General features: G+C 41.1%; 1 protein-coding gene across 10 annotated transcripts in view; it reads left to right on the forward strand.

Annotated features, from left to right (window-relative positions):
* The window catches only part of PTPN13 (protein tyrosine phosphatase non-receptor type 13), a 105855-nt gene that overhangs the window by 66424 nt on the left and 11846 nt on the right, over positions 1 to 27585 (forward strand). For 6 of the 10 annotated variants that reach the window (XM_052681709.1, XM_052681708.1, XM_052681707.1 and 3 more), the window contains 27 exons: positions 1832 to 2054; positions 3562 to 3636; positions 3746 to 3920; positions 4916 to 5069; positions 5218 to 5356; positions 5780 to 5932; positions 7274 to 7456; positions 7879 to 8041; positions 10605 to 11028; positions 11201 to 11298; positions 12728 to 12784; positions 13713 to 13805; positions 15106 to 15213; positions 15302 to 15433; positions 15744 to 16210; positions 17173 to 17316; positions 19088 to 19181; positions 20168 to 20253; positions 20339 to 20501; positions 21299 to 21513; positions 21615 to 21713; positions 22839 to 23200; positions 23358 to 23532; positions 24747 to 24905; positions 25964 to 26135; positions 26238 to 26448; positions 27415 to 27485. In XM_052681709.1, coding sequence (XP_052537669.1) covers positions 1832 to 2054; positions 3562 to 3636; positions 3746 to 3920; positions 4916 to 5069; positions 5218 to 5356; positions 5780 to 5932; positions 7274 to 7456; positions 7879 to 8041; positions 10605 to 11028; positions 11201 to 11298; positions 12728 to 12784; positions 13713 to 13805; positions 15106 to 15213; positions 15302 to 15433; positions 15744 to 16210; positions 17173 to 17316; positions 19088 to 19181; positions 20168 to 20253; positions 20339 to 20501; positions 21299 to 21513; positions 21615 to 21713; positions 22839 to 23200; positions 23358 to 23532; positions 24747 to 24905; positions 25964 to 26135; positions 26238 to 26448; positions 27415 to 27485 — 4595 coding nt within the window. The remainder of the gene's footprint in view (positions 1 to 1831; positions 2055 to 3561; positions 3637 to 3745; positions 3921 to 4915; positions 5070 to 5217; positions 5357 to 5779; positions 5933 to 7273; positions 7457 to 7878; positions 8042 to 10604; positions 11029 to 11200; positions 11299 to 12727; positions 12785 to 13712; positions 13806 to 15105; positions 15214 to 15301; positions 15434 to 15743; positions 16211 to 17172; positions 17317 to 19087; positions 19182 to 20167; positions 20254 to 20338; positions 20502 to 21298; positions 21514 to 21614; positions 21714 to 22838; positions 23201 to 23357; positions 23533 to 24746; positions 24906 to 25963; positions 26136 to 26237; positions 26449 to 27414; positions 27486 to 27585) is intronic. The other 4 variants (XM_052681714.1, XM_052681713.1, XM_052681712.1 and 1 more) reach the window with 4 other exon arrangements.

Consider the following 27585-nt stretch of genomic DNA (forward strand, 5'->3'; position numbering starts at 1 on the left):
TTTTTTTCATTTTGGAGCCCATCCTTAAACCTTGATCTGGAGAACGCTCATGGGCATATTTAAGTAACTTCATTGTGAATATTCCCACGTACGTTGATCTCAATAAACCTCCTTTCTGCAAAAAGCTGAGATTGCGCTCAAGTCCCTGCAGGTCTGGGGCCTTTCCACGTTGCTGTGTCCTTTTGGGCACACATGATTAAGTCTGTTGCAGTGAGGAGCAGAGGAGGGAAAAGGGGAGCGCTCTTTTGAAGGCCCAGAATAGTGGGGAGGATAATGGGTTAACATGAACACGATTCTTCATTATTCCTCAAGAACTTCCCCGAGATTCCATTTGAGGATTCAGTGTTGTTTTGCTTTGTTCTTGACACATCTTTGCCATTTCATTGTTCGGACTTTTCCGCTGTAACATAAATTGTATTTTAAGACTGCTTTTGTCTTGTGTGTTTATCAGCCAATGAAACTTCAATCTCAGGACATTTCAGAGGATGTTCTGTGTTGTTTTCACTTCTGGCATTCTTTACAAACTGTGCTGTGTGATGGTGGAAGGCAATTTGATGTCACGCCCACAAATTATCACAGAGAGTGGTGCTGTCTGCAAAGAGACATTTTCTTTTACTTTTTAATTGATTTGTTCATCAAACACACTTGGATTCTGATAAGCAGCAGCTGTATAAATTGTTGTGTCCTAAAAAGTCTCTGTAACCTCTGTAAATGGCCTTCTTACTACCAAGAGCTCTACATTGGTGTCAGTGCAGGACTTGATTTTACATTTATCCGTATTCTTGAACTTCAGTGCAGAGATATAAAGGATTCAGAAGACTTTCCATGTTTTTCCTTTAGAGTGCCAGCAAATCTGGCTTAGCTTAGAATTAGAATTATTAACACAACTAATGATGGGTTGTTAGCAAAGTGAACTCAGCTTGCTGTTGTGCCAGGTGCCTTTGTTAAATGTGCTTTTTGGTGGATGAAAGTTCTGTTAGGGTCCCCTACCTACTTCTGTTTAAAAATTGTCTCTGTCTAATTCTCTATACAGGAAAACATTATTTTTTCTTGGGTTAGGATTTCTAAAGAAGCCTGGATACATTTGTGTTGAGTTTTGGGTTTAGGAATGTTTTTCCTTGTGTATGGGAGACAAGAAGAGGAGTGAATTTATTTTTTTTTTCTCTTTTTTTTTTTTTTTTTTTTGCATTTCCAAACATCCTGATTTTCAAATAAAACACAGCGTCCATCCACCCAAAATGGGATATGACTTTCTTTCCAAATGAAAATAGATGAAGTTGTCAGGACATTTGCTGATACGAGAACTGAAAGCTAATTTTCTGTTTTCTCAGAAATAGTGGGATTTTTGATTTCGCTCGCTTGCTTTTTTTTTTTTCAGCTGCTTCATTTAGCCTCTTTTTTTATTACCATGTTTGTGTGTCAGTGAAGCCATTTCTAGCATTTTAAAAGAAACATTTTTTTTTCTGTTAGAAAAAGATGATGAAAACATTTAATTATTCTATTTAGAATAACTTAGAATGCTGATATGTATACAGTGTCACGTAGTTTTCAGACTGCATTTGAGCATTTATTTTTATACAAATAAATGACAGTTTGCAGGTGCAGTTTCTGCAAACTGTTGGCATGTTCTACTCATTTTCCATACTGGTTGTTTGCTGTTTCAGTCTGGATGTGCTATGTTTATCTCCTGGCTGCTGAATAAATGTTGAGTTTAATGCAGTATTTGTTAGTGGCCTGTTGATGTTTCTGGTTTTTCACTTTGGGAAGTGCTTAATGGAGAAGAATGTCTGATTCGTACTGGTAATGACTTTTATCCCCTCGGACTGTATAGCAGGCAGCATGAAGCACCATTTGAAGGCAATCTCGTCAGTCAAGAAGCGATGCTAAAGCGCCAGGAAGAAGAAATGCTGCAGTTGCAGGCTCGTATGGCTCTCAGGCAGTCCCGGCCCAACCTCTACCCTGGAGATGCAATCAGGTCCTCCATGCTGGACATCACCAGAGATCCGCTTAGAGAAATAGCCCTGGAAACAGCCATGACTCAAAGGAAACTGAGGGTAATGCCTTGATCTCAGGTGGACTCCTGTATTCTTTGAAACAGAGCAATGTCTCAGCTGAAACTGAAGTATGTGGGATTCATAAATCAGATCCTGTAATAAGCAGTCATCAGTAGTTTGGTGCTGCTTTGTAGGAGAGACTTGGGAGATCTTGTAGTATTAGCAGGCTGGTAGGCAAACTCAGCATCAAAAGATAATGAAACAAACAGTAAGACACAATTTAACATGTGTTGAATACTACAGTACCCCAACAAGAGCAAGGTGCATTTTTCTCCTGTATCCTGTGGTGTTTTTAACCAGTTCTGTTTGTATTGGTTTCCCTTAGCAGAACGTGGATGTGTTCCACCACCTTCAGAGATTGTGAAATTAACAAACTGGGGAGGTAAAGACACACCAAGAGGATATGTTTACTCTTGGATTCATCCTGAAGCATCGTGCAAGCTCCCCTTTCCTTTCCTAGCTTTTGCTGGGAAAAGGAAAAGTGGATGAAGTATGAGATGAAAGAGGAAGAGGGAGACAGAGATACAGGCAGATGGAGCACTGATTGTTGGAATAGATGGCAATTTGATGCCCCCTGGTGCTGCTTTCAGTTCACTGGATTCTTCTGGTTTGGATTGGGAAAATGTGACTCGGGACTTACACATAAATTTGCTGTTCCCTAATGCAGAGCTTGTCTCCTGATGCTCATTTGTCTCCAGTCCCAGCACTCTGGCTAGTTTGTTCACCTAGGCCCTTAGCAACAATTATTTGGATGAAACTTGGCCTGTTCCTCAGGGTGCTATCAGTATTGAAATCAGTATTGTGCAGATGTTTTCTTTTAAGTGTGTGGACAGATTAAGCTCTCTTATAATTCCCAGGAATAACCAACAAAATACTTGTTTTCTTACGGGTAGGCAGATACTGACCAGAATCTCTGCATGAATCTAGCAGGCAGAATTAGACTGAACCATTTTAGCCTTTAGGAAAGGGGAGGTGGGTGTTGCAGGCAGAAGTTTGCTGAGGCAGAGTTGCCATCAGCACAGTAGACCTTCTCAAATGTCAAGCAACTGATGATTGAAAGAAACCCAAATGATCCTGATATGCAACGTGCGCCTTGTGTTTTCAAGGAAGACAAAATAATATTGAAATCCTAGCTTTTTGCCCACAAAAGGAAGGAAAACATTTGTAGTGGTAATGTCGTCAACAGCATGGCTTGCCAGTGTATCTGGCATGCATGTGGGCAAAATGAGATTGTTCAAACCAACCAGCTATTGGCAGGAATTCCTTGCAGTTTTCCCATTTCAGCTGTCAGTTCCTATTTAGTGCGTAAGCAGAAGGACGGGAGTTTACAGAATCACAGAATGGCCAGAGTTGGAAGGGACCTCAAGGATCATGAATCCCCAACCCCCCTGCCACATGCAGGGCTGCCAACTTCCCCATTTAGTACTAGACCAGGCTGCCCAGTTTACTGTGCCTCTGTCTCTTGCTCCAGTAATGCAGTATTCATTCATACTCTCGTGCTTTGCAGAATTTTTTTGGCCCTGAGTTTGTGAAAATGACGATTGAACCATTCATCTCCTTGGATCTGCCAAAGTCTATCTTGGTAAGAGAGGGGCTGCTGAGCAGGTGGTGACAGGGAAAATACATTTAACCAACAAATGCACCTTAACCATGAGCGTGAACATTGGGATATTTTGTTTCACCAAATGCAGACAAAGAAAGGGAAGAATGATGATACAAGGAGGAAAGTAAATGTGATGCTTTTAAGTGGACAGAAGCTGGAGCTGACCTGTGACACTAAAACAATATGTAAAGATGTCTTTGATATGGTTGTTGCCCATATTGGCTTAGTGGAGCATCACTTATTTGGACTGGCTACTTTAAAAGGTAAGAATAAAAATTTTCTGGAGCAGATAGGTACAGAACAATGAGAGCTAACTACAGGATGTTGGAAATAATTGGAGGCTGCCTGGCATGTACAGAGACGCCACTTTGAGTTACACACTCTTGTATGAGGCAAAATACATTCCTCAGGAAAGAAAATGTTTATTCAGTAAAAGCCTGCATTTGTCTGAGTAACAGCATCTCAGCTGGTTCTTCTCGGTTGCTGAGTGTTCTTTGATACTGTTTGTTGCCTTCATGTGTGTTGCTGTCTAGTGCCCTACTGAAGATGTAAGCTGGGTTTTCTTGGTATGTTCTCACAGCCTTTGGGAGGCAGTCCACAGGCATGCTGGGGCAAAGGGTAGGGCCTCTTGTACAGAGTAAATTGCCTTCAGACTGAATGAATTTGTTTCTGAACTGTTCATTTTCTACTGTTAGAACAGACCAGATGTTGGACTTCACTTTCCCCAAAGGGGAGAAGATCACTTTGGCAGCACTAATGTATCGAGACCCACGTTTCCTGTTTTTGTGTCTAGCAGGATATCGCAGAACTGTAGCACTCAGAGTTCTGGCATGAGTCAGAAAACCTGAGCAGCCTGAGAGCCTTCTTCATCTCTACTTGGCTCCCAGTGTCTTTGGCAATTCAGCCATGAAAACATTTTGCAGAAGTGTAAATTGGACATAAATAGTAAGGGAGGGAGGGAGTGACAGATTAAGAATTCCTTTGGGTTAAGAAATTTGAAGGACACCATGGTGCCTGATTCATAGCTGTCATGAAAGATGTTTTTTTCTTTTTCTGCTCTCATGTTCTTTTGTTAACTACGGCTGTTCCTCAGTGTTCCCTTCAATAGCCATTGTGCTTGCAAGCCATTGTCAGGGCAGTAAGGTTTTCTGATGGCTGAACTGAATTCCAGAATTGGAAATCTAGTCCTGATCCTCCAACTGGAAAAATGTCTTTGTTCTGTTTTTACCCGTCTCCTTTTCTTTAATGTTCATGGCAGACAATGAGTTTTTCTTCGTTGATCCTGACATAAAGCTGAGTAAAGTAGCCCCAGAAGGATGGAAAGAAGAGTCAAAGAAAAAGAACAAGCCCCCTGTCAACTTCACTCTGTTTTTTCGCATCAAGTTTTTTGTGGATGATGTCAGTCTTATACAGTGAGTGTATGAACATCCTTTTAACCTCTTAAGCTCTAAGCTTATAGACATAAATTGAATATTTATCAAGCACTCCAAATTCCCTAAAAATAAGAGTAGCAAAGATTGTGGGTTTTTGTGTGTTTTCTTCTTTTTTTTTTCCTTCTAGGCATACTCTCACTTGTCACCAGTATTACCTGCAGCTGCGGAAGGACATCCTGGAAGACAGGATGCACTGTGATGATGAGACAGCCTTATTGTTGGCATCCCTAGCTCTTCAAGCTGAGTATGGAGATTACCAGGCAGAGGTACACCATCAGTTTCATCTCTGAGAAACGATGCTTTTGCTGCTTAATAAAAGAGTGAACTGTGAGCTACCGTACGTGCTTTGCAGTTCCGCTCTGGACAGGAAAGTCAGCCAATGTGTTGTTGGCAATTGTAGTTTTCATATAATCTAGTGGAGAATAGATGTGGGACTGTTGTGGAACCTAGTTCAAGATCCAAGTTTTGAACCCTCCCTATTTGGTGGAGATGGATTCACGCTTGAATAGACCTTCAAAGTGTAAGGGAAATTAAGCTCTTGGTCAGCACTGGGATGCGGAATCCCTCCTCTTACTCAGTCTAAGTTTACAGATCTGTAATTCTGTTTAAAATCAGTCTTTATGTTTCAGTCACATCCATATAGTCCATAGCATATAGAGACACTGTCACAAAAATGCTTTGTGTTGTAGGTGCACGGCATGTCATATTTCAGACTAGAACACTATGTCCCAGCTAGAGTGATGGAGAAACTGGATACATCCTACATCAAGGAAGAGTTGCCAAAGTTGCATAGCACTTACGTGGGTGCTTCTGAGAAAGAGATAGAATTAGAATTCTTGAAGGTAAGTGATAGTGCTTTGTTTCCTTCATCAGACTTTAAAATTCCTTTTGAGAAGATGAGTGCGTGGACTTCAAGTGAAATAGAGGAAAACAGCTGGAGAGGAAGGAAGCTGAAAACATCTTCTCAAGAGATTGATTGTTACAAGTGAAAAGAAAGCATGATTGATGGGAGAGAAATCCTTTCACTGTTTTTTTCCACTGTCAGTATTCTTGGTGCTTTAGCTTAAATGCAGTAGTTAAAAGCAACTACTGATCCTCATGTTTATTCCAAAGGAAGCTCTGATTATAATGCAGCACATCCTGCATTTCTTTCATATTTTGTTTTTTTTTTTCATCTTGTGTGGAGGATGGGGGGAACGAATTTAAATAAGGAAAAGTTTTGTTACAGCTCATATCTTTTGTGCTGCTTGAGATACTTAGTTTGAAGCAAGCCAGAAGCATTACTGAGCAGACTTCCTTGTGCAGACAGCCTGTAGAAAGACTTCATAGGAATAGGAAGGAAGACTTAGGAAGACATAGGATAGGAAGACTTCATATAATCACAGAATACTTGGTTTATTCTAAAAGAGCCAATTGAGAAATGTAATTAAGGATTTTGCTGCTGTTGCTCATGAGATAGAGATCAGATGCTGCCTTGACTCAATGCCTGAAAATGAATTTAGCAGGTGAGAGTTTGCAATTAAGCCACTGGATAACAATGACATCTGCATTTTCACTGTCACTTTGAGACCACAGTGGCAGAGGTAATCTCAACTGTTGCTCGTTTGGCAGAAATGTTCCTGTAATTACTAGAAATTATGCTGAGCAGGAGCTGGAAACTTGATCCTAGTTGAATCTAGACTGACCAGTGTTGGGGTAGAGAGAGCAGTAGGATTTCCTTGGCTGATACATTACAACAGTCCCTTCAGCAATGACTGAAGAGACAGCTAGAATGAATGAGAGCAAAGTGAGCAGAATTACTTTTTTCGGCGGTCTTTGCTGACATCACAAAATGAGATCTGATTCTGCATTTAAGAAATGTATTCACACACCAAATGCATCTGACTGGTTACAATTCACTTCTAGAAATCAGTTTGTGGAAAGTTCAATTTACCCAGAAATTTTTATTCGTACTTCAGTTGTGAGATTTTAGATGAATCCTTGATTCATGTGCTGTGGCATTGGGCACATAAAACCATCCAGAACAGCTTGTATTCTGTGTCTTTGCTTTTGTAACATCTGCGCACTGTGTACATACAGTCAATCTCAGAGGAAGCTTTTCTCCAAAATTCGCCTATATAAATCATACTTGCAATATCCTTCACTTCAGACCCTTAGAATTGTTATTGCATTGATCCATACAGCTGTGTCAGAGGCTCACGGAGTATGGCGTTCACCTTCATCACGTGTTACCCGAGAAGAGATCCCAGACAGGCATCCTGCTGGGAGTGTGCTCCAGAGGAGTCGTTATCTTTGAGGTTCACAATGGTGCCCGCACTCCTGTGCTGCGCTTCCCATGGAGAGAGACAAAAAAAATTTCCTTCAGTGTAAGTCAATCTCTTACCCAGTACCTCTGTGTGTCCCTTTCTGTTTGTATCTCCAAATCCCGTTTCTTTGTGTTCATTATTTCTGCAAATTACGCTGCAGTTCTACAGCATAATCTGTGACTGTCTTGTGTGGCTGAGCCATGAAAACAGTACTTCTGGCTCCCATAACTTATTGGAAGCTATGCCCATTTCTTCTGTATTAAGGTTTTCAGTAGCAGACTGATTAAATAATAATAAGGTGCCATCTCAGTAGCTTTAAAATGCTTCTCTGTAAAGCTCAAATTACTTTCACTCCCTATGCATTTCTCCAGTCAGTGCGTTTTCTTCAGGAAAATTTGAATGCAATTGTACACTAGTAAATAAAAAATTATTCTTAGGGTAGAAGAAATCACCATCTGAAACTTTTTTTTCCCATCATGTAGAAGAAGAAAATAACATTGCAGAACACATCGGATGGTATCAAGCATTCCTTTCAGACTGACAACAGTAAAACCTGTCAGTACCTTTTGCATCTCTGCTCTTCCCAGCATAAGTTCCAGCTGCAGATGAGAACCAGGCAGAGCAACCAGGACACTCAGGACATTGGTAAGGATGCCACATTGGTTTTTAATAACAATCTTCATGTGCTTTTATAAGAAGAAAACCTGGATTTCAGCTTTGGTAATTCCACTGCATGCTACACAGATAGCTCTGCTTTTGCAGGGGTTATGCTCCCAAAGCTTTTAGTTTGAGAACAAGAGGAAGAGTTGGCAATTGCACAGCTAGCAGCCAGGAGCTCCTTTTAAGAAAAAGAAATCTAAAAACAGTTCATTAATATTCCCTTCTCATTTGATTAATGGCTTTTGGTATATTTAAGAAAAAATAATTGGAGGTAATTCCTTAATATAATCTTAAGAGTTTGCTCAGTGTGAAATGTGTTGATTTGATTACGTGAGATTACAGATGAAATAATGTAAACACAGTAGAGCAAATAAAACAGGAAGCAATGTAATGATACTGTGACTGTAAGCAGTGAGTATGGCTGTCTTTATGCTACTTCCTTCTTGGTGGACCTATAAAGGAGCAACACTAGTGATTTCTCTGCCCATTTTTTTCAGATAGGAATTGCCACCTGATTTGTGTATATGAAAATAAAGTGCTGTTCTTTTAGAAAAACAAAAACGTGCAGAATAGAATCATTTAAAAGCAAACAAAAAAATTAACAATTCAACAGACTCCATACTAATTAATTTCTGTCCTGCTTGGAGCAGAGTTCGCTTGGCTGGTGGCTGGCTGGCCTTCACTGTAGACCTGGAAGTGCTCTTCCGGTTAGTCTGCCTTCTCATGCTCTCTTTGTTCCATGTTTGTATCTGTCTGCATTCCAGCTGCTGTTAATCCAGATTTCTGCTAGCATAGCTGGAATGGAGTCTGATCCCAAAGCAGTGGAGACTGTGATCTCTAATTAAAACAAAAAACAAAAAAAATCACATTGCAGCCATGCTGCTCTTTCTGTTCTGAGTAGCATATTGAGTGCCAGTACTGCCTTCTTTCTGCTAGAGAAATGAATTTCAAGCAATATTTGGGAAGCTTCATTCTTGGCCTGCTGATGCATCAATTTTTGTGTATTTTTTGTTGTTGTTGTTTTTTTCCCCAGAGCTGGTAAAAAGTTGTTAAAAAAAAAAAGAAAAAAAAAATAGTGGTTGAAAGAACTCTGCAAAAATACAAAGAAAAGGACAGTTGACATTATTAATGATCGGCTGCTCACTATGAGAAGGGTGTTTCTCAGGGTTGGAGGCTTCTCAAGGACCAGCTTTGGGTTAAGAGCTGTTAATGGCTGGATAACAGACCAAGGAAGATTCAAATGCTTCAGGAGAGTCTTTACAAATACGGTGTTACATTGTGTAGCTGAATCACTGTGGTTTCAGCTAATGACTAGAGAAATTATTCTGAGAAAAGGAAGAAGACCCAGCATGCACCATGACAGGGAGTGACTTACCATGTAACGTAACAACAGAGGATGGAGATGTGGGAAAGAGCACTTAATAGTCCCGTTGCTGCACAGTGTTTTCAGTGATCTGGAAAAAAAAACCCAACATTTTAACACATGTAAATCTAATGAAAAGTGTTAGACTGGGAGAATAAAAGGAAAATGCCATTTGAATAACATTCCTTCTGCATAAATAAAAAGAGAAGAGGCACAGAGCTCAGGAAAAGTAGAAGTAATGATTTCGTGGTACACAAGAAAGGGCATTTGCTGTAACTTGAGGGATAGTAATTTCTTTTATTTACTTCTATGTCAACACAGTGACCAAAACCAGACGCTGAGTTTTGGGAATGAATTTTGGATACCTGAAAGGGCATTTAGAAAACCACAGAGCACTGAGACTTAAGTAGGTTTTATTAAGGAAGTCTTCTGAGCACATGAGAATTCTCAGCTGGGGGTTGGCAGAAAGTATTCACCTGAAATCCATAGGAAAATTGTGGCTTTGTTGGCAGGGATTACATGCAATGTCAAGAAAAGAGCCCTTAAAATATTTCATTAAAGTACTTTTCCACAGGATGTGAACACAGCCATAGGCAGAAAATTGAGATTTGTGATGTCTGCTCCAGCAAAACCGTTCTTACATAGCTCACCAGTCTGTCTATGGTCATGACTGGGGCAGCTCTTTGATGTGGATATGGAAGTGGCAGTTGTGCACTAATTCTCTAATTTTAAGATGACAAAAAATGTCTTCCACCACTACATCTTCTCCATCTGTGTGCTTAGTATGGATCGAATATGGATCAGTCAGGAGACAGGGAGTCAAAATTCTGTCAAGCCCTGCTCAGCACTTTGCTTTCTGTTCTTTGCAGTAAAAGTGACATGCCTCTTCCTAAGGCCATGCAGTTTAACAGATAGTGTGAATCTTCATACTAATAAAGGGGATAAACATTTTCCTATTTAGTGTTGTTGCACTTAAGCATAGCATATGAATAAGGCAGCATACTACCCAAATTTTGCATCCTTAGCAAACTAAATGGACCTGATGATGGTGTGTACTTGTGAGCATTATGGCTAAAGGGAAAACAACAACCTTGCTGCTTTTTTAAACTGCGTGCCTTATACAAGGAGGTCACGCTGGCTCTGCTGTATAACTTGGAATTGTTTCTTGTTTTAAAAATCTCACAGAGCGAGCTTCCTTTAGGAGCCTGAACATCCATGCGGAGTCAGTGAAAGGCTTTGGCATGGGGCGGGCCATCAGCACGGGCAGCCTGGCCAGCAGCACCTTGAACCGCCTTGCAGTGCGCCCTCTATCCGTGCAGGCAGAGATCCTGAAGCGGCTGTCCTGCTCCGAGCTCTCGCTCTTCCAGCCACCCCCAGGCTCTTCAAAGGACAAGAATGAGAAGACTTCGTGGGAGGAAAGACCCAGGGTTATGAGCAAATCGTTCCATGATCTGAGCCAGAGCCATATCTCGGTTTACCCTCCGAGGAAGAATATTATCACAGCTTTGGACTCTTCCTCCCAGAAAATAGAGGACTTAATGGGAAGAGTCTTTCAGCGAATGCCAAAATTTGATACTGGATCAGCAGCGGGAGCATTAAAACTGAACAAGTAAGAGTCTGTATGAGCACCCTGAAATTCCTTTATGTACATTTGATGTACATTTTGCATCAGTTTTAATTTATTATTCATACTATTATTTTATTACATTGATCCTTCCCTTCCCTCTCCCAATTTCCTTTTCCCTCTGTCTGATTTCCCTTCTCTCCTTCTCCCCTTTAAGTTCAAAATCTCATGCAGGTTTAAGTAGAAGTCCTGAAAGAAAGAAAAATGAATCGGACTCATCGTCCATGGAAGATACCGGGCAAGCCTATGTTGTAGGTCAGCACATAAAATACTGTTACTGTATTTACTAACAAACTCTACAGTTGCTTCAGATGTAGTGCTTTGATGTTCATATTAACTGATGGTAACTTTTTGACTTGAAAAAGGGATGAGGGCAAAGTTAATGCAGGCAAACTGCCCATGATTCCAGATCAGATGTAGCAAAGAAAAGAAAATACTCCTATGGACAAAGTAACCAACTGTTCTGATACCACAGGTGTCCGAAGTACTGCACACAAGTAAGTAAGTCCTGGTAGCAGTAAAAAAATGTGTTTACCAAAAAAAAAAAAAAAAATCACCACTACATTAGAGCAGAAGACAACAGTGCTGCAGTGCAGCTGAATACACTTATTTCTCACTCTGAGTTATGGTATGTTAATTTTTAATATCTCTGTCATCAGTTTTTAGTTGCAGGAGATTCCCTGTTAGAATAATGGAAACTAGGATGACTGAAGTATTTGCAACATTAGCTCGCCTTTTGTGTTTAATATCATAACATTGATTATATATGTGGCTTTACAACAAGTGGGAGATGGGTAAGCACTCAGACTAACGTACAAACACTGCAACTTCCTATACTGCACTGAAATCAAGACTGTATGGGGAACTGTGGTTTTTCTGCATTATGAGCAGAGGCTACTGAAGAGAGACATAAGGCATGTAGTTTCTGTAGTGACTGAAGCCATTTGTCCCATGCTTTTAGCTTTACCTATGATCTCTGGAGCAACAATTCTGAGGTCTTAGATACATAGTTGGTAGTCTTGCTGAATTCCATTGCTCATGGTGGAGAACATGGCTGAAACTTCAGGGTTCAGATTGTTGAGAAAGCCTGGACTTTGCTTAACTAAGAAGCTTGAATTATCTTTCCTCCTTTATTTCTATAACTTAGTATGTTTTTTATCCCCTTTAAAATGTTTAAATGTAATGTTTACTTGGCATTTTCCAAAGAAAATATGACCCTGTGTGCAAAACAATTTAAATATAAATATGTAGAAATGCTTTTTACTGCCCTAAATTGCTTGTTATTGTATAAAAACTTGCAAGGCTGCTGTTCTGATGCTTTACAAAGTTAGGCATATCCATCAAACTGTACTATGAAATTTAGTCTTTGTCTTAGGCTTTTTCTTAAAGCCTCACCGATTTCTTCTGAAGTTCAGAGAGGCTGAGAAGGCCATAGCACTGTCCTTTCTTTAATTCTTTGACTTTGTATGAGCTTCCACCTGTCTGAACTATGAATTGCGACCAAAGCACATTAATGGTTGGAATTTGCTCAACCGTAGCTGTGTTGGCGTTTGCTCATTTTAAAAATAGGTACTTGCTGTTGTGATGGGCTCACACATATTCTTTGTAAAGTCTAATGTGTCTTCATAGCTCTCTTGGGGGAAAAAAAGACTATTAATGTCTAATACTTGCATTCATGTTGCAGGTGTTAGCATGAGTAACTCTGGAAATCTTCCATCATCAACACCATTAAAAGAGAGCAGTAAGTTGATCAATAATAATACATCCATTCCACTGGTTAAGTCAGTATCTTTTAATTTGTACTTGTTGAGAGCTTCACTGGCTCTCAACAGAGCCAGATGTTGTTCTGTTCTTTGACTATGCTTACATCAGACACCTCTGCCAATCAGCTGAGTGGAACCTTTGTCAAAATCTATCTCAAATACTGGTTTGGGGTTTTTTTCTGGAGAGAGATTTTTACATGTGTAATGCTTTTCAGCTGCGGAAAGTGTTTAGTTTGACTTCTTAAAGGTACTGTTAACTACAATAAACTGCTCTTCGAAGCTCCTTTCCCATGCTTGTGTGGCTGATGGTTCTGCAGTGCCCCAAATGACCATGTGCTGACTTTTGGAGTGGGTGGGGATAGAAACCTTTTTCTGATTGGGGCTGTCTGCTGTGTTCTCTTGCACCAATTTATTTTTTTTTTTGCCTGGTGTGTAGAGTTCAGTATCTTCATGTTGTTGTGGAAGTGCCTGTACCGCTTACAGCAAAACTGGGCCAGGCACTCCAGTCCAAGCTATTCCAACTTCTCCAGGTAGTTAATTCATGAGTTCAGACTGACAGTATGCTGGCAATTTAAACAGGATAGGTTTAGTAGATATTTCTAATGTTGATTGTTTCAGTTAAAGATTGTTGTTAAGAGAATTCATTCAGTAATCTTTTAGTAACTTAGAACCATAGAATGACTTAGGTTGGAAGGGATAATCACACTGCCAAGGTCCCCATGCAGCCTGGTCCTGAGTACCTCCAGGGAAGAGGTATCCACAGCTTCTGTGGGCAACCTTCTCTTTCCAGCTGGACCCACTATTTTAGAAAGGATCTCTTCTATGGAATAGAACATAAAGGCAAACTTGAAAGGATGTCAGCATGCACGTATTCTGGTGTCTGATTAAGAAATGTTGGCTTTTCAGGTGACTCTCTGCAAACAACAGAGAGCAGAGTTTCCTCACCAGAAAGAGAGATCACTTTGGTGAACCTGAAAAAGGATGAAAAAATGGGCTTGGGTATGTGGCTTTTACATGGTTGAATTGTTTTGGATGTTTATGGAAGCTGAAAATAATGTAAAGATTTTGTGTTTTGTATTTAAGTATTGTAGGACTGAGGAAGATAGTTATGAGCTGTATTTTAAAGGCATTTAAGATGCAGAAGCCTAGACTTTCTTGCTAACGCTTGCTGCTACTTGATTGGTGTTGGCCAAATCTGTTTCTTGGTTTCTCTGTATTACGTGTGGGCTCACTTTTCTGATTACTGTGAAATAATCATACAAAAATGGCATTGAAGGTTTGTCTTTGTGCTCAAATAAAAGGATTGTGTCATGTGGACACCTCACAGTTGTGATGACTTAGAGGTTTTCAAGAAGCGAAGCTTATAAAGCTATTGTAAATTAATTGTGTACTTTTTAAATATTCTCATTATATAGTTGAATTGAACTTCAATTAGGAGGTTTAGTGAGCCCAAAATCTGAGATATTTGGATTCCATTCCTTGTTTTTGTACTGATGTTTTTCATAAGCCCCCATCATTCTCCCCTGTAATTTGTATCAGATACAGTTTAGAGGAGTTCTTTGAAGCATCTCTGTTCTGTAACAGAGTACCGTAATGTAAGTTTGAAGAAGGAAAAAGTCCTGAAGATCGTGTTTAGTATTGACACTGCATGGTAACTTAGTACCATAGTAACAAGTTGACAAAGAACAAGAGCAATTCATAGGGACTGTCCCTTCTGCCTTTTCTGCTATTCTTTTTGCTCTTTTTGTTAGAGCAGACAAAGCCTGACATCTTGGATTTTCATATTTCTTGGTCATGGACATCTTTCCCAGGTTTACCTTGAAGAATTGGTAGAAATAGATTGGAAGCTTCAAAAGGAAAAAAAAAACAAGTTTGGTGCACTTTTAATATAGGAAACTGTTTTTGAAGAACCTATCTCTTAACATCAGGGTCAGACGTTTAGACAAGGCATCTAAAATTCTGTGTAACAGGAAAAGCATGTCATCTGGCCAGCAGGAATGTATACAGTGTCATCAGAAAGTGCGTGCATGTCTGTTGCCCTTGTTGGAGGTTTCTAGGAAGACAAGAAAATCCAATTCTGAAATGCTTTTTTAGAATTAAGAATGCAGTGAAGCTTTATCCGAAAGTTTTACTGTTTACTTTCATGTAGACTTCTTCGAGATGTATAGATTTTTTTTTTTTAATTTCACATTTAATAGAATGACAAAGTTTTTTATGTGCTTTGAAATATCAGCTTGTGCTGAGCTAAGTTAGACTCTGCTCACTGACATATATGCATGCTTTGGGCCTTTTTCAATAGGCTTTCAGATAGTTGGTGGAGAGAAGACGGGGAAACTTGATCTGGGAATTTTCATTCACTCAGTTACTCCTGGAGGGCCAGCTGATGTGGAAGGATCTCTGAAACCAGGTGAATGGTGTGGAAAAGGAAAGGTGTACATGACAGAAAAGACCAAATGTCAGTGTTGGATTGTATCTAAACAAACGCTTTTGTTCAGGACACCGACTGATATCTGTGAACAGCACGAGTTTGGAGGGTGTCAGCCACCACACAGCATTAGAAATTATAGAGAATGCTCCTGAGGATGTAACACTCGTTATCTCTCAGCCCAAAGAAAAGCCATCCAAAGGTATGGAGAGGTATTCCTTAGTATTAAACCACTGATTTGAGCAGCTGACTTGATGTACATCACTTCTGTGCACCCCAGTTAATATGTGCTGACAGTTGTGTCAGAGACTGACAGTGGAAGCGCTAAGCTTTGCAGTAGGATCATTTGGGGTAGTTTTCAGTGAGGGCACAATGGCTGCACCATAAATAGAAAGCGTTCTGCGTGGTATAGAATGGTAAAATCTCACATGGCCATAAACTGACAAATATGTGTAATATTGAGGACAGGATGTGACCAGTCCCTGCTGACTGTCTTCTCTTCTGGCTTTCAGCATCGTGCAGCACCTCGCACCTCACTAATGGAACCAGGACCTATGTAAGAAGACCATCATCAGTGCAGGACAATGAGGCAGAGTCCTCTTCGGAGGAGCCTAGCAGGTCCCGTGCTCACCAGAGGGCCATTGCAGACAGCGTGTCTGCCTTGTCAGGGGGCAGGCGGGATGGGAGTGTGAGCTCCCAGGACTCCAGGACTGAGAGTGCCAGCCTGTCCCAGAGCCAGACAGCCAGCTGCTTTGGCAGACGTGCCAGTGGCAGAGCCCAACAGGATCCGCAGAAATACAGTGACTCCCAGTCTGGGGTTTTGAAAACTAGTGAGAAGAGAAGGTCGTCGTCAGACAGTACTCGAGCCAAAATGAAAAGGTCGGGAGTTGTGGAGTCTGTGGAGTATTCTGACCGAGGAGATTCTGACATGGATGAAGCAACTTACTCCAGCAGTCAGGAGCAGCAGGTTGCTCAAAAGGCACAGTTTATTTCATGTGAAAATTTCCCATTGGTGTAATAGTGGCAGTGAAATATCTGTCGGTTGGTATGAATGAGGTGAAAGGGGCATGGGGGAAGGGCAGCCTAACCTACAGTTTGTCCTCCTAATGGCAAAGGCTGAGAGCTTATTTCTACCAGTTTGGTGATTTTGTTCAAAATGAGTGAAGAAACTCACTCCTGGAATTTCAAAGCATTTTCCAGTGTCACCGTGTCATGTCATGGGCATGTCTTACTCAAAGCAGATTCTGCTTTGGAATGAACGTGTGATGCTCTTCTAGATTCTGTAAGAAACATCCATTCATTTAGTATTGTCTAATGTAATCATAGTCTGATGACAGTCCTAAAGAGATGAGAAAAGTAGTACTGATGTAACTGAAATGAGAGCCTAGAGTAGCAACTGAACCTGTATCTTTTAACATTGATCTAATCAATGGAAAAATGCTCTTATCTAATGAAACTTCATTCTTGTCTCATGAAGCTCTGAAGTGAGCCATGCCCTGAGCAAAGACATTCTTCTCTTTGCTGAAGGTACACAGCAGAAAGTACTACAAATTCATCCCTAACCTGTAATGATCTCTGATTCCCAGCTGATGAAGAGTGTAGCATTAATTTCTGCAAATTAATGCAACAGAACCTAAGCTGATGTAATGGTGAAATTCTAGTTATGTTTTCTGTGTTCCATGACATTAAAGACCCAAGTGCTGAAGGCCAAACGTGTTTCTGCACTAATGCTGTTTGATTGCAGCTGTGGAAGAGTTAAAGCACTGTGTCTCATGAGCCATACAGTCTGGTACTTTCCCATGTGGAAACCTTTTGGCTGCAGCTGACTCAGAAACACATCCCTTAGGATCTTATCTGTACAATTCTGTTCTAACAAAAATCTCTTTTTTTTTCTTTTTTCTTTTTTCTTTTTTTTTTTTGTTGTTGTTGTTTTAAATAAAGGAATCTTCCTCAGCAAATGCAGCTGACAAAATGAATTCTAAAAAGGTTTCTGCAGAACTTCTTAAACCTGGAGATATCTTTGAGGTTGAACTAGCCAAAAAAGATAACGGCTTGGGAATAAGTGTCACGGTACTGTTTGACAAGGTTTTCAGATGTTTTCTCTTTTTCTCTACTCCCATAACCCGTTAAATTACTAAATTCCAAGGAAGCAAAATATTTTCTGGAGTCACTGCAGAGCGTATAGTTTTACTGACTTACAATTAATCTTATCAAAGCTGAAAAATAGCATTGTAAATCCTTCGCACCATCTCCCCTTCAGGTAACCTTCATTTGATATTTTACAGTGAAATCCCAAAGTCAATCTTATCACAGCAGCTGCTTTGCAAGTACAGACAGAAAGATGGGCTTTGTCCCTTGCTCCCCAGTAACGTGGCAAGTTTGCAAGGGGGAGAAATTAGAGATCTCCTGCTGGGCATCATATGAAGAAAAAGGGTTGTGTTACCTCAGAGTATTTGCACTCCACGCACAAGTACTGTGCTGTGTTCTCCCTCTGCTGGTTAAAAGGCAGAAAGCAAAAAACTACTGAGATGCAATTTAGACCTGTCTTGCCTCCAAGACTGCCCTTAAGAGACAAAAATTTACTTTTAATGGATGAATTTCTCATCAGGTTATAAAATTTTGACGGTGATTCACACTTAGAGACTGCCATACCTCACGGTGGCACTTCAGAGATGAAGAGAATGAATCATAAGTGATATGTACACATCTTTCACTGCTCTGTTCTTGTTTTGTGTTGCAAAATGCATCTGAAGTTTTTAATATTCCAGAATTATCTCTGGTTAATGGATCAGTAGACTATGCAATAATTTGAGAATGGAAAAGCAGCATAAATTATAACAGTAGAGAGCAGCTATTAACTGTAGATCAAATCTATTGAGTTTTAGTGGCTGCTTATATCTAAACCAAATCACTCTTTTCCGAAGTGTGACAGTATGGATATGCATATGGGTGGAGTTGGAATTTGTAACCACTGAAGTCACATTGCCCTGTCAGGCTTTCAGAGTGAAGTGACTGGAGTCGCAAAGGGTGAGCAGGACATAGTTACTAAACAGCAGCAAGTCTGCAGAGCCTGAGGCTGTGCAGAAAACATCACAAAATGCCAGCAATGCAGTGATTGCCCTTGGAGGATTACCAAATAGTGCCTTCATTGTGCTTTCCTTTTTCAGTCTCCACACTGAACCTTGTACAGCCATCCTGCATGTGGTGAAAAGAAGAGGGACACAACCAACTCTGTGCTTTAATCTTTCAGATGTAGCATCACCCTCTTTCAGAGTGAATGTTAACATTTTGTTGATCTCCTTCCTCCCTCCAGTTTGTGGAGCAGTTGTGACAGTGTAGCGTTGGCTGTTGGAGAGCCTGGAATGCAAAGGCCCACAGAGAATAGTGCCATTTGAGTTTGAGCAGTTTTCTCAGTGTAGACCTTCAAATTTCTATGACCTGAGAGAAAAGAAGCACTCTTCAGTTTGTGTTACATCAGAGGGTGAATTGGAGTAGGACACTGCATGGGATACATTTCTTTGGCTGTTGCTGCTGGATGTGCTCACACAGTTCTTGGAGCTTTGTGTGCATGCAAGCATGTTAACTCCAGCACAGCAGACATGCTTTGCTGCAGGATGCCTCTTTGGTTGGAATGCATTTGCATTGTGATACATTGTGCTTGTACAGTCTTCAAATTGCATGACTGTGAACCATGCTTTGTAAAATGTTTTTGTTTGACAATTTGGCCTTTCCTTTTATGTGCCAGTGGTCAAAGTGCTTCCTTGAGTGCAGCTATCCTTGTAGTGTGTTGCGTTGAATTACAAAGTGTTCTAAGCTGTCAAAAGACTGACAAATCCCATTTTTACTCTCCTTTTAGGGTGGTGTAAACACAAGTATAAAGCACGGCGGTATTTATGTGAAAGCAGTTATTCCGAAAGGAGCAGCTGAAGAAGATGGCAAAATAGAAAAAGGTATTTGGGGTCATTCCATCAGGGGTTCTAGATGTGAGAAATGGTCAGAAAACTGTCCAGGGTAGGCTTGAGGGTACACTGTGGCTTGGAAGCTGGGAAATCTGTTTGACAAAGGAGCAATCACAGAAGGCTTCAAGAGGAAGAAACCCTTTCCTGATGTCACGTATTTATGGTTTTAATTCAAGATTTTGTCTCAAATGTTCTGGCAGGTAATTGTGCAGATGAAGTTAACATTAAGACAAAGTAGAGAGCAGCTGTAGAACCAAAAGAGAACTGCAGAGATTGTGGAGGGGAAAGTACGAAATCTGCTGCAGGATTATTATCCATAATGCAGCCTGTGGTGATGGAGAACGCTTCCCTGTGTCAGCTCTGGGGAGGGAGAGCTTTTGTGTTATTTGTGGCTCTTTCACTTAGTGTACAGGGTAACTTCATACACTAAATCAATGTAATGGCTGTGGCTTTTCTTGTTGCTTTGAGCCAGGCTTCAGTCCTTACTAGAGAGAGAACTGACCTCACAGATTGAGATTGGTTTTTAATATAGGTATAAGAGCTTTGTGGCAGGTCATCATTCCAGTAGTTAATGCTGGCTTTGACATGGGATTATCCCAGGTTGGTTTAGTTGCAAAGTTCTCCTCTGTGCTCAGAAGAGGGAGAGGAGATTAGATATTAGGAAACATTTCTTCTCAGAAAGAGTGGTGAGGCATTGGACAAGGCTGTCCAGGGAGATGGTGGAGTCACCATCCTTGGAGCGCTGAAGAACCATGAAGATGTAATATAGGAGAGCTGTGGTCAGTGGGCATGGTGGGGATGGATTGAGATTGGACGAGATAATCTTAATGGTCTTTTCCAACCTCAGTGATTCTATTATTTGATTCTTTACTACCTTCTGATTAGTCACTGCCTTTGTTAGCTGAGAGTTTAAGATTTCTGTGTTTTATTTACATTGTACTTCATTTTTTCTTATATGATGAATTACTTATTTCTAGGTGACCGCGTGCTTTCTGTCAATGGGGTGAGTTTGGAGGGTGCTACTCATAAACAAGCTGTGGAAATGCTGAGAAACACCGGACAGGTCAGTGGCTACAGATCCTGATAAACTAAACTATGCTGTCTCCATGACCACTGCCAGTTAACCAGAGGATGTTTCATCTTTTCAGGTGGTGCATCTGCTGTTGGAAAAAGGACAGCTTTCTGTGGCAAAGGCTCATGCTCCAGTAACACCACAGTGCACACCTCCAAATCTGGTGGGGCCATGTGAGCCTCAGGAGAAACCAGCAACAAGAGCTACAAACATCAAAGACTACAGCTTTGTCACTGCAGGTCTGGTCTGATCGTGTAGGAAAACACTGAAAGCATCCTTGAGTTTTATATCTCCTGTGAAACAGAAAGACAGGAGTCAGAGCTGATTAGGAATCCACACTAAGCCCCCGCACATCATGCAATTTTTGCGTTTCTGTGCCACTGCAATTTGTTTTGAAGGTTTCTTTTCATATCTTGTTAACGCAGTTCAGTGACTGTGAACTGTTTGCTCTCTGTGTTCCTTTTTTGTTCCCAATTTTGCCAGCAGGCCAGGGCTGTAGGATTGTTGAGGAAGAAGGGCCCTGTTAATTCTGGTGCTGCTAAGACAAATGTCGTGGGGGTTAAATCCTCATATAAAAGTGAGAGTTGCTGTTTCATATAACTGCTGCTCCAGTTTAGATGAGAGCAGACTTCCAGAGTTGGGATGGAGAAGGGCCAGTTGTCTGCCTGACCAGAGGCTGATATCTCAGCTCCTCCTGCTACAGAGGTGTGCAGAGGGAGGGGAATCTGTGCATGTGAGGAAACTCCTGCTGGTACCCTTTAGTCTTCTTGGGTAGGGTTTATCCTGCCTGCCAGGAGCTAGTTGCTTCTCTCACAGGTGTCTGTTCAGTGGCCAGAATAGGCACATCAGTCAGCTATGACAGTCTCCTTAACGGGCTTCTGCAGAACTGAACTTTGAGGACACCTTCATGTGCTGTGTGGTGTGGTGTTAGGAAGAGAAGCTGTGTCAGCCAGAGAACATCATAGCTGAAGGCAGAGTGCACACCACTTGTTTTAATGGCCAGTGTGCTGTAAGAAATAATGTGCTTCTCTTACAGAAAACACGTTTGAGGTAAAGCTGCTGAAGAACAGCTCAGGTCTTGGGTTCAGCTTCTGCCGTGAGGATAATCCTACTCCAGAGCAGCTGGGCTCAACCATTGTGAGGGTGAAGAAGCTCTTCCCTGGGCAGCCTGCTGCAGAGAGTGGGCAGATAGACATTGGGGACGTCATCCTCAAAGTGAATGGGGCATCGCTCAAGGGTTTATCCCAGCAGGTTAGTGATCCTTATTGTCTGTCTTCGTGGCATAACTCATGCTGTGGTAGTCCTGCACGTCTTGGTGGCTCTGCCTAATACTGAACCAAATGTGGCCGTAGGAAGTCATCTCTGCTCTGAGGGGAACATCTCCAGAAGTCTCTCTTCTCCTTTGTCGGCCACCGCCTGGTATACTGCCAGACATCGATCCTGCTTTGTTGGTAAGGCCTGTGGCATAAGATTCTTCTTTTTTAATTACTATTTGAGGGTTCATTTACTTGGTCTGGTGGGTTAGTTAATTAAATGGAAGATAGAGAAGGAGAGATGGGGGAACTGTGCTCACAGAAGCTCCTGTGGTAAATTCCTCAGGAGTGTACTGAGAATTTCACAGACTTGAAAAGAACGAGGACCTCTTTTGTTCGTGTTTTGTTTAGGGATTTTGTCTTTGTTGTTTTTTTTAATTTTGTATTTCTACATTTTCAAATGGGTTTACTCTCTAAGGCAGGTGTTGCTTTGTAGCACATAGATTTGAAGTTGATCTCGAATACAAACTGCAATGTGTGTGAAATATATTCTATGAAAGAGCAATTTGTCTGTTTCTGGTGTGTGTACAATTAGGAAAGAAACTGTTATATTTACTTGCTGGAATTCAGAGATGCCCAAAAACAATTTTCAAAGCGTTCTAGTAGTTAAATTGGGAGAACAGGAAGACATTGCAGGATGCTTGGAAAAAGTGGAAATTAAAATATTTTCTGCAAAAGAGACTGTAGGGAAGAGTTTGCCTGAAAAGCAGGCTTTCCATAATACAGGGAAGAAAGTGTAAAAGGAGCAGAAACAGATCTTCTATGCAAATAATTTTAATTCTGTGTTCAAATTAGCAAAGCTGTTCAAATCTGATGGCAGAAACTTAAAAGTACAAAGTTAAGCTGAAATTAGAGTAAGAAGAGAAGATGGACAATTGAACAAAATACAAATAACTCATCCTGTAATTCATTTCAAGTACAAAATGTCTTTGATAAGAGAGCGTGTATATCAGAATAGGTGAGGGGGAAGCAATAAAGAAACAAGCAACAGTTTTTGTTCATAACACTATTGCAGATTGGTACGTTCATGAATGCAAGAATTTGACCATAAAAGCATATATGAAGCTTTTAAAATCTGTTTTCCTTAAATGATTTTGCAGGTCTTTAGCATAGTATATTTCAAAGTTCTGCATACTTTGTCTTGGCAAAGTTGCACTCATCTTGGCAGAAGAGGCTGCTCAGTCACAGCGTTTGGTAGTATTATGTGGTCTTTGCAACTGCATAGCTGGAGTTTAATCCATTTAAATGTCCTTGCTTTTGTAGACCCCCATCAATTCACCCCTACAAGTATTTCCAGATGTCAATAGAGAAGTTTCTGGTCCTTCAAATGAAGAACAGGGAGAGAGCTCAGATGAAAATGAAACTACTGATCTGAGCAAGAGAAGACTGAAGTCTCCTTCTAGGAGAGACAGCTACAGTGACAGCAGCAGGAGTGGTGATGAGGAGACGATGGACTCACTGGCGCAGTCAGGCCACAGCTGGAATTCTGCCCTCTGCCAGCCTCCAGATGAAGCTGTGACACAGGCACACAGCCAGCACGAGGCACGCAGTGCTCAGGGCAGTGCTCTTCGCACCATCTTGTACTCTGCACATGAGACTCCTAGCAGGTCAGAGCTTGAGGACAGGTGAGTAGCTCATAATGATTCCTGTAGTGCACTCATGGGAATGCTTCTTTTGTTTTGCTGGCTAGATCTGTGTAAAATCAATACTGGTTCACGTATTAATTTACTGTTGACAGCTATGTTGTATAAGCTGATCTTTGATGCACTTGTTTGTCTCCAGCACTCTGCTGTTGGATTTGACATCGATCCCACCGTGTAGAACCATTCCTGAAGTTACCACATCTGTTTTAATAAACAGCTGTTATGCTGCTCCTGCTTCTGAGCTACCTCCACGCCTGGAAGGAATGGCCTCACTACTCAGCCAGCTAGAAAAAAGTGCTGAAGAATATGAACCGGTAATTTCCTGTTTCTGTCTTTCAGTAGTTTAAGTGTAACCTCTGCTGTGTCAGCTGGAAGTTTTTGTAGCCATAGTTTGGAGAGTGACTGAATAGAGGTTGCACTGACTGGGGGTGTCTTATAAATGGCACTTATGCTCTGAACCGTGCTCGTACAGATGTCTGCAGTTGTTTTCTCTCTGAGGTTTTCAGGGATTGATAACATTTCCTTCTGTGAGTATGAATGCATCCCTGTCTGCATAGGCAGATTTGCATACCTATATTTTGTGTATCATTTTGGCCTAGAAGCTTGATGTTAAACATTTCCCTAGCTCTAGACAAGTTCTCAGGCTGGACTCATATACCAGTTACCTTGCTGTGTGGTTGTTTAGAGATTGTCGGAGGCCAGAGGGGGCCTCAGGAAACCCTGTTCTTTGCTGCTTTAATCAAATGCAAAATGTAGCATAGTTTTGAGACTCTTCTGAGATAGCTTCTTGCCACCCTGGAAACGTTTGTGCAGTGTGTCAGAAGGAGTTTGTGCTTCCATAGCCTCATATAATTGATTCACAAATAAAAAAGAAAGTGTCAGTCGAGCCTTGGTACGTTTCAGTTGTGGAAGTCTCCCGGGTTACACAGCTGTTCATGCCCATACTCCCTTTTGAGAACTAACAAACTGTCTCCTTTTTAGTCTCTTCTTCAGAAGTTGCTCACAAACCGTCATGGTGTTGTGTGAGTGTCTGTGCAAATGAAACAGATATGCATCTTTCTATTGACAGTTCATGCAAATAAAAGTAGAGAAGGTATATGCATGTGTGCAGTTCCTAGGAAATACACAGTTTTATCTCATTGTAGGAAAACCTATTCACCTACTTCACTTGACTAGTTCCTGCTGTGCTGTCTTACTCAAAGAGCCTTTTTATTCGTGATAGCTGGTTCAGAGTAAAGCAACGTGCCACTTTGGATGTGAGCCTTCACAACTCTGTTTAGATCATTAGGCCTTTAGTCCAAGGTCAGCTTCATGCAAAAGTGTCGTGTCCAAATGAGAGAGAAGTGCTGGATACAGCTGAGTCGAGCCTGCTCTTGCAGGTGTTTCAGTGCTATCCAGGCTTGTGTTCCAGTTACACCAATCGGTGCATTAGTTATCTATTTCTATTAGTATTAAATTAAAATTGCCCATGGTCTAAAGCTGCTTCTGTTCTTTTTTTGTGTTGTTAAGTGCTACTTTCTTCCCCTAGGAAGTAGAACTCCAGGTCACCATGACCAAGTCTGAAAAAGGCAGCCTGGGCTTTACAGTGACCAAAGGGAATGATAATGTGGGCTGCTACATTCATGACATTGTTCAGGATCCTGCCAAAAGTGATGGGAGGCTGCGTCCTGGGGACCGACTCATAAAGGTAAGACAATTACCGTTTCCAGAGAAAGGGACTGCATGAAAAGAACAACTTTGAGCCAAAACCAAAATAAATATGTGAGCTCTGTTGTGTGCTGAAATTACATAGAATCATAGAACAGCCTGGGCTGAAAAGGATCTCAAACATTATCTAGTTTCAACCCCCCTGCCACAGGCAGGGTTGCCAACCACCAGACCAGGCTGCCCATAGCCACATCCAGCCTGGCCTCAAATGCCACCAGGGATGAGGCATCCGCAACCTCTCTGGGCAACCTGTTCCAGTGTGTCGTCACCCTCTGGGGGAAAAAATTTCCTGCTAATATCTGACCTAAACCTCCCCTGTCTTAGTTTAAAACCATTCCCCTTTTCCTGTCACTGTCAACCCATGTAAACAGTTATACTTCCTCCTGTTTATACGCTCCCTTCAAGTTCTGGAAGGCCACAGTGAGGTCTCCCCAGAGCCTTCTGTTCTCCAAGCTAAATAAGCCCAGTTCTCTCTACCTTTCTTCATCAGAGAGGTGCTCCATCCCTCTGACCATCTTAGTGGCCCTCCTATGGACCCATTGTAAGAGCTCTTTCTTGTACTCTAAGATCTTTCTTGTACTGGGGGTCCCAGTATAAGTACTGGTGGCCTGGACACAGTACTCCAGGTGGGGTCTCCCAAGAGCTGAGTAGACGGGGGCAATCACCTCCCTCTCTCTACTGGTCACCCCTTTTTTAATGCAACCCAGGATATAGTTGGCACACTACTGGCACATGTCCAGCTTCTCATCCACCAGGATGAGAATAGCTTAAGGAACAAAAATGTGCGTGTTTTTGTGCAGTTAGACAAGGGGAATACAAGAAGGAGAACACTGGGAAGGTTGATGAAAGGAGTTACAGTGCATCCTACTTAAAGAGAGAATATTGTTTTAATAAGGTACTTACTCAAATACATGGAGAAGAGGTTGTTTAAATACATCGATGGCTCCTACCTCGTTAGGAAAGAGACATAGAGATTTGCTGTGAAAGAGGTTCATTTGGAACCTTACTAGGAAATACTGGTTGCTTTTGCCTTCACAGGTTAACGACATTGACGTTACCAACATGAGTCATACAGATGCAGTCAGCTTTCTCCGTGCTGCCCCAAAGACTGTCAGATTGGTTCTAGGACGTGTGTTGGAGTTACCCAAGATGCCAGTATTGCCTCACTTGCTGCCTGATATTACGCTAACATGCCATAAAGAGGAGCTAGGTAATAGAGAATTATAGTGCTCTTTCATGCTAATGTGAGTATTTTTCTTAAGTTCCAAAGAAAGTTGATTTGTTTTGTTTTGTTTTGCTTCTTCCTGCACAGGTCTGTTGTTAGCAGGAGGTCATGACAGCATTTACCAAGTTGTGTACATCAGTGACATTCTCCCCAGATCAGCTGCTGCCAGAGAGGAGAGTCTCCGTGCACTAGATATTATCCATTATATTAATGGGGTCAGCACACAAGGAATGACACTGAAAGAAGCCAAAAGAACATTGGAAACATCCCTTCCTTGGGTTGTGCTCAAAGTGACCAGGTCCGTTCTACAACTGCATGTTTCCCTGTTCTTGCTGCTTTTCTCACTGATTATATGTAGGTAAAACATGTTTCTGGATTAACAGCTATTCACCAGAGCAGTGTCAGCTGGCATATTATTGAGGACTGGTCCCAAAAAAAGGGAACATGTACTCTTAGATTTGCACTTCCGTGCAATAGAAGGGCATTTAGTACTTGCTGTGTTTTGTGTTACTTGGGAAGACAAGGCTGTGTCAAGCTATCAAGTGTTCAAAACATTTGCAAAATATGGCACAGATTGTTTTAATGCATTCATTCCTTCTTTTTTTCTTTATTTCTCTTTTAATCAAAAGCATTACTGCACATTCTACAAATATATTAAAAAAAAAAAAAAAAGAGGGAGAGAAAGAGAAAATATTGTTCTGTGCTTGAATAGCTCCATCGTGTGGATGTTCTGGCACAGCTCTGAATGTCAAAACCCTCTGGCACAGATCCTGGTACACCACCGTATTTTCACTAATCTTTGGTTCTATTTTTATGGAAATACTGCAGTGTGACAGACGTCAGACTACTCTTAAGTTTTAAGTTTTGCTTGGAGTGGGAAGTCTGGCAACATTCCCCTCCATTTTGAAACCTCCTAGTCATGCTGATGTTCTTTGCTCCTTCCCCTCCTATCCTTTAATTTGAAGGCAAGCAAGGTCAAGTCTTTCTGTCAGAACCTGGAATGAAACTGTACAAAGTCCTCATTCATTCCTGAAGTAGGAACCAGCCTAACTACCAGTGCTTCATCTCTGTCATTAAATGTTCTTAGTATTCCAAAACTGTTGAAATGGAAAGTGCAATGAGCAGTTTTGTTGATTGTTGGATATTAAGATATACATATGTACAATAACCATGGGTTTTTTGTTTGTTGGTTGTTTGGTTGATTTTTTTATTATTATTTTTTTATTTTTTAAATATAAATTTCTGTACACATTTCTTTTCATAGAGATGGTCATCCAGTACTTCCAAAATCCAGGGGCTCAGATAGCTCGGATTCATGGTCAAAGAAAGCTAATGGTAAGATTTCCATGGTCACACTGCATGTGAAATGCACATCTGTAAAAATGAAGGAAGTTATGTGGGTCTTACATGCTCTCTAGCATGCAGTTGCTGCACT

The sequence above is a fragment of the Tympanuchus pallidicinctus genome, unplaced genomic scaffold, assembly GCF_026119805.1.
Source record: "Tympanuchus pallidicinctus isolate F22 unplaced genomic scaffold, pur_lepc_1.0 scaffold2, whole genome shotgun sequence".
NCBI lineage: Eukaryota > Metazoa > Chordata > Aves > Galliformes > Phasianidae > Tympanuchus > Tympanuchus pallidicinctus.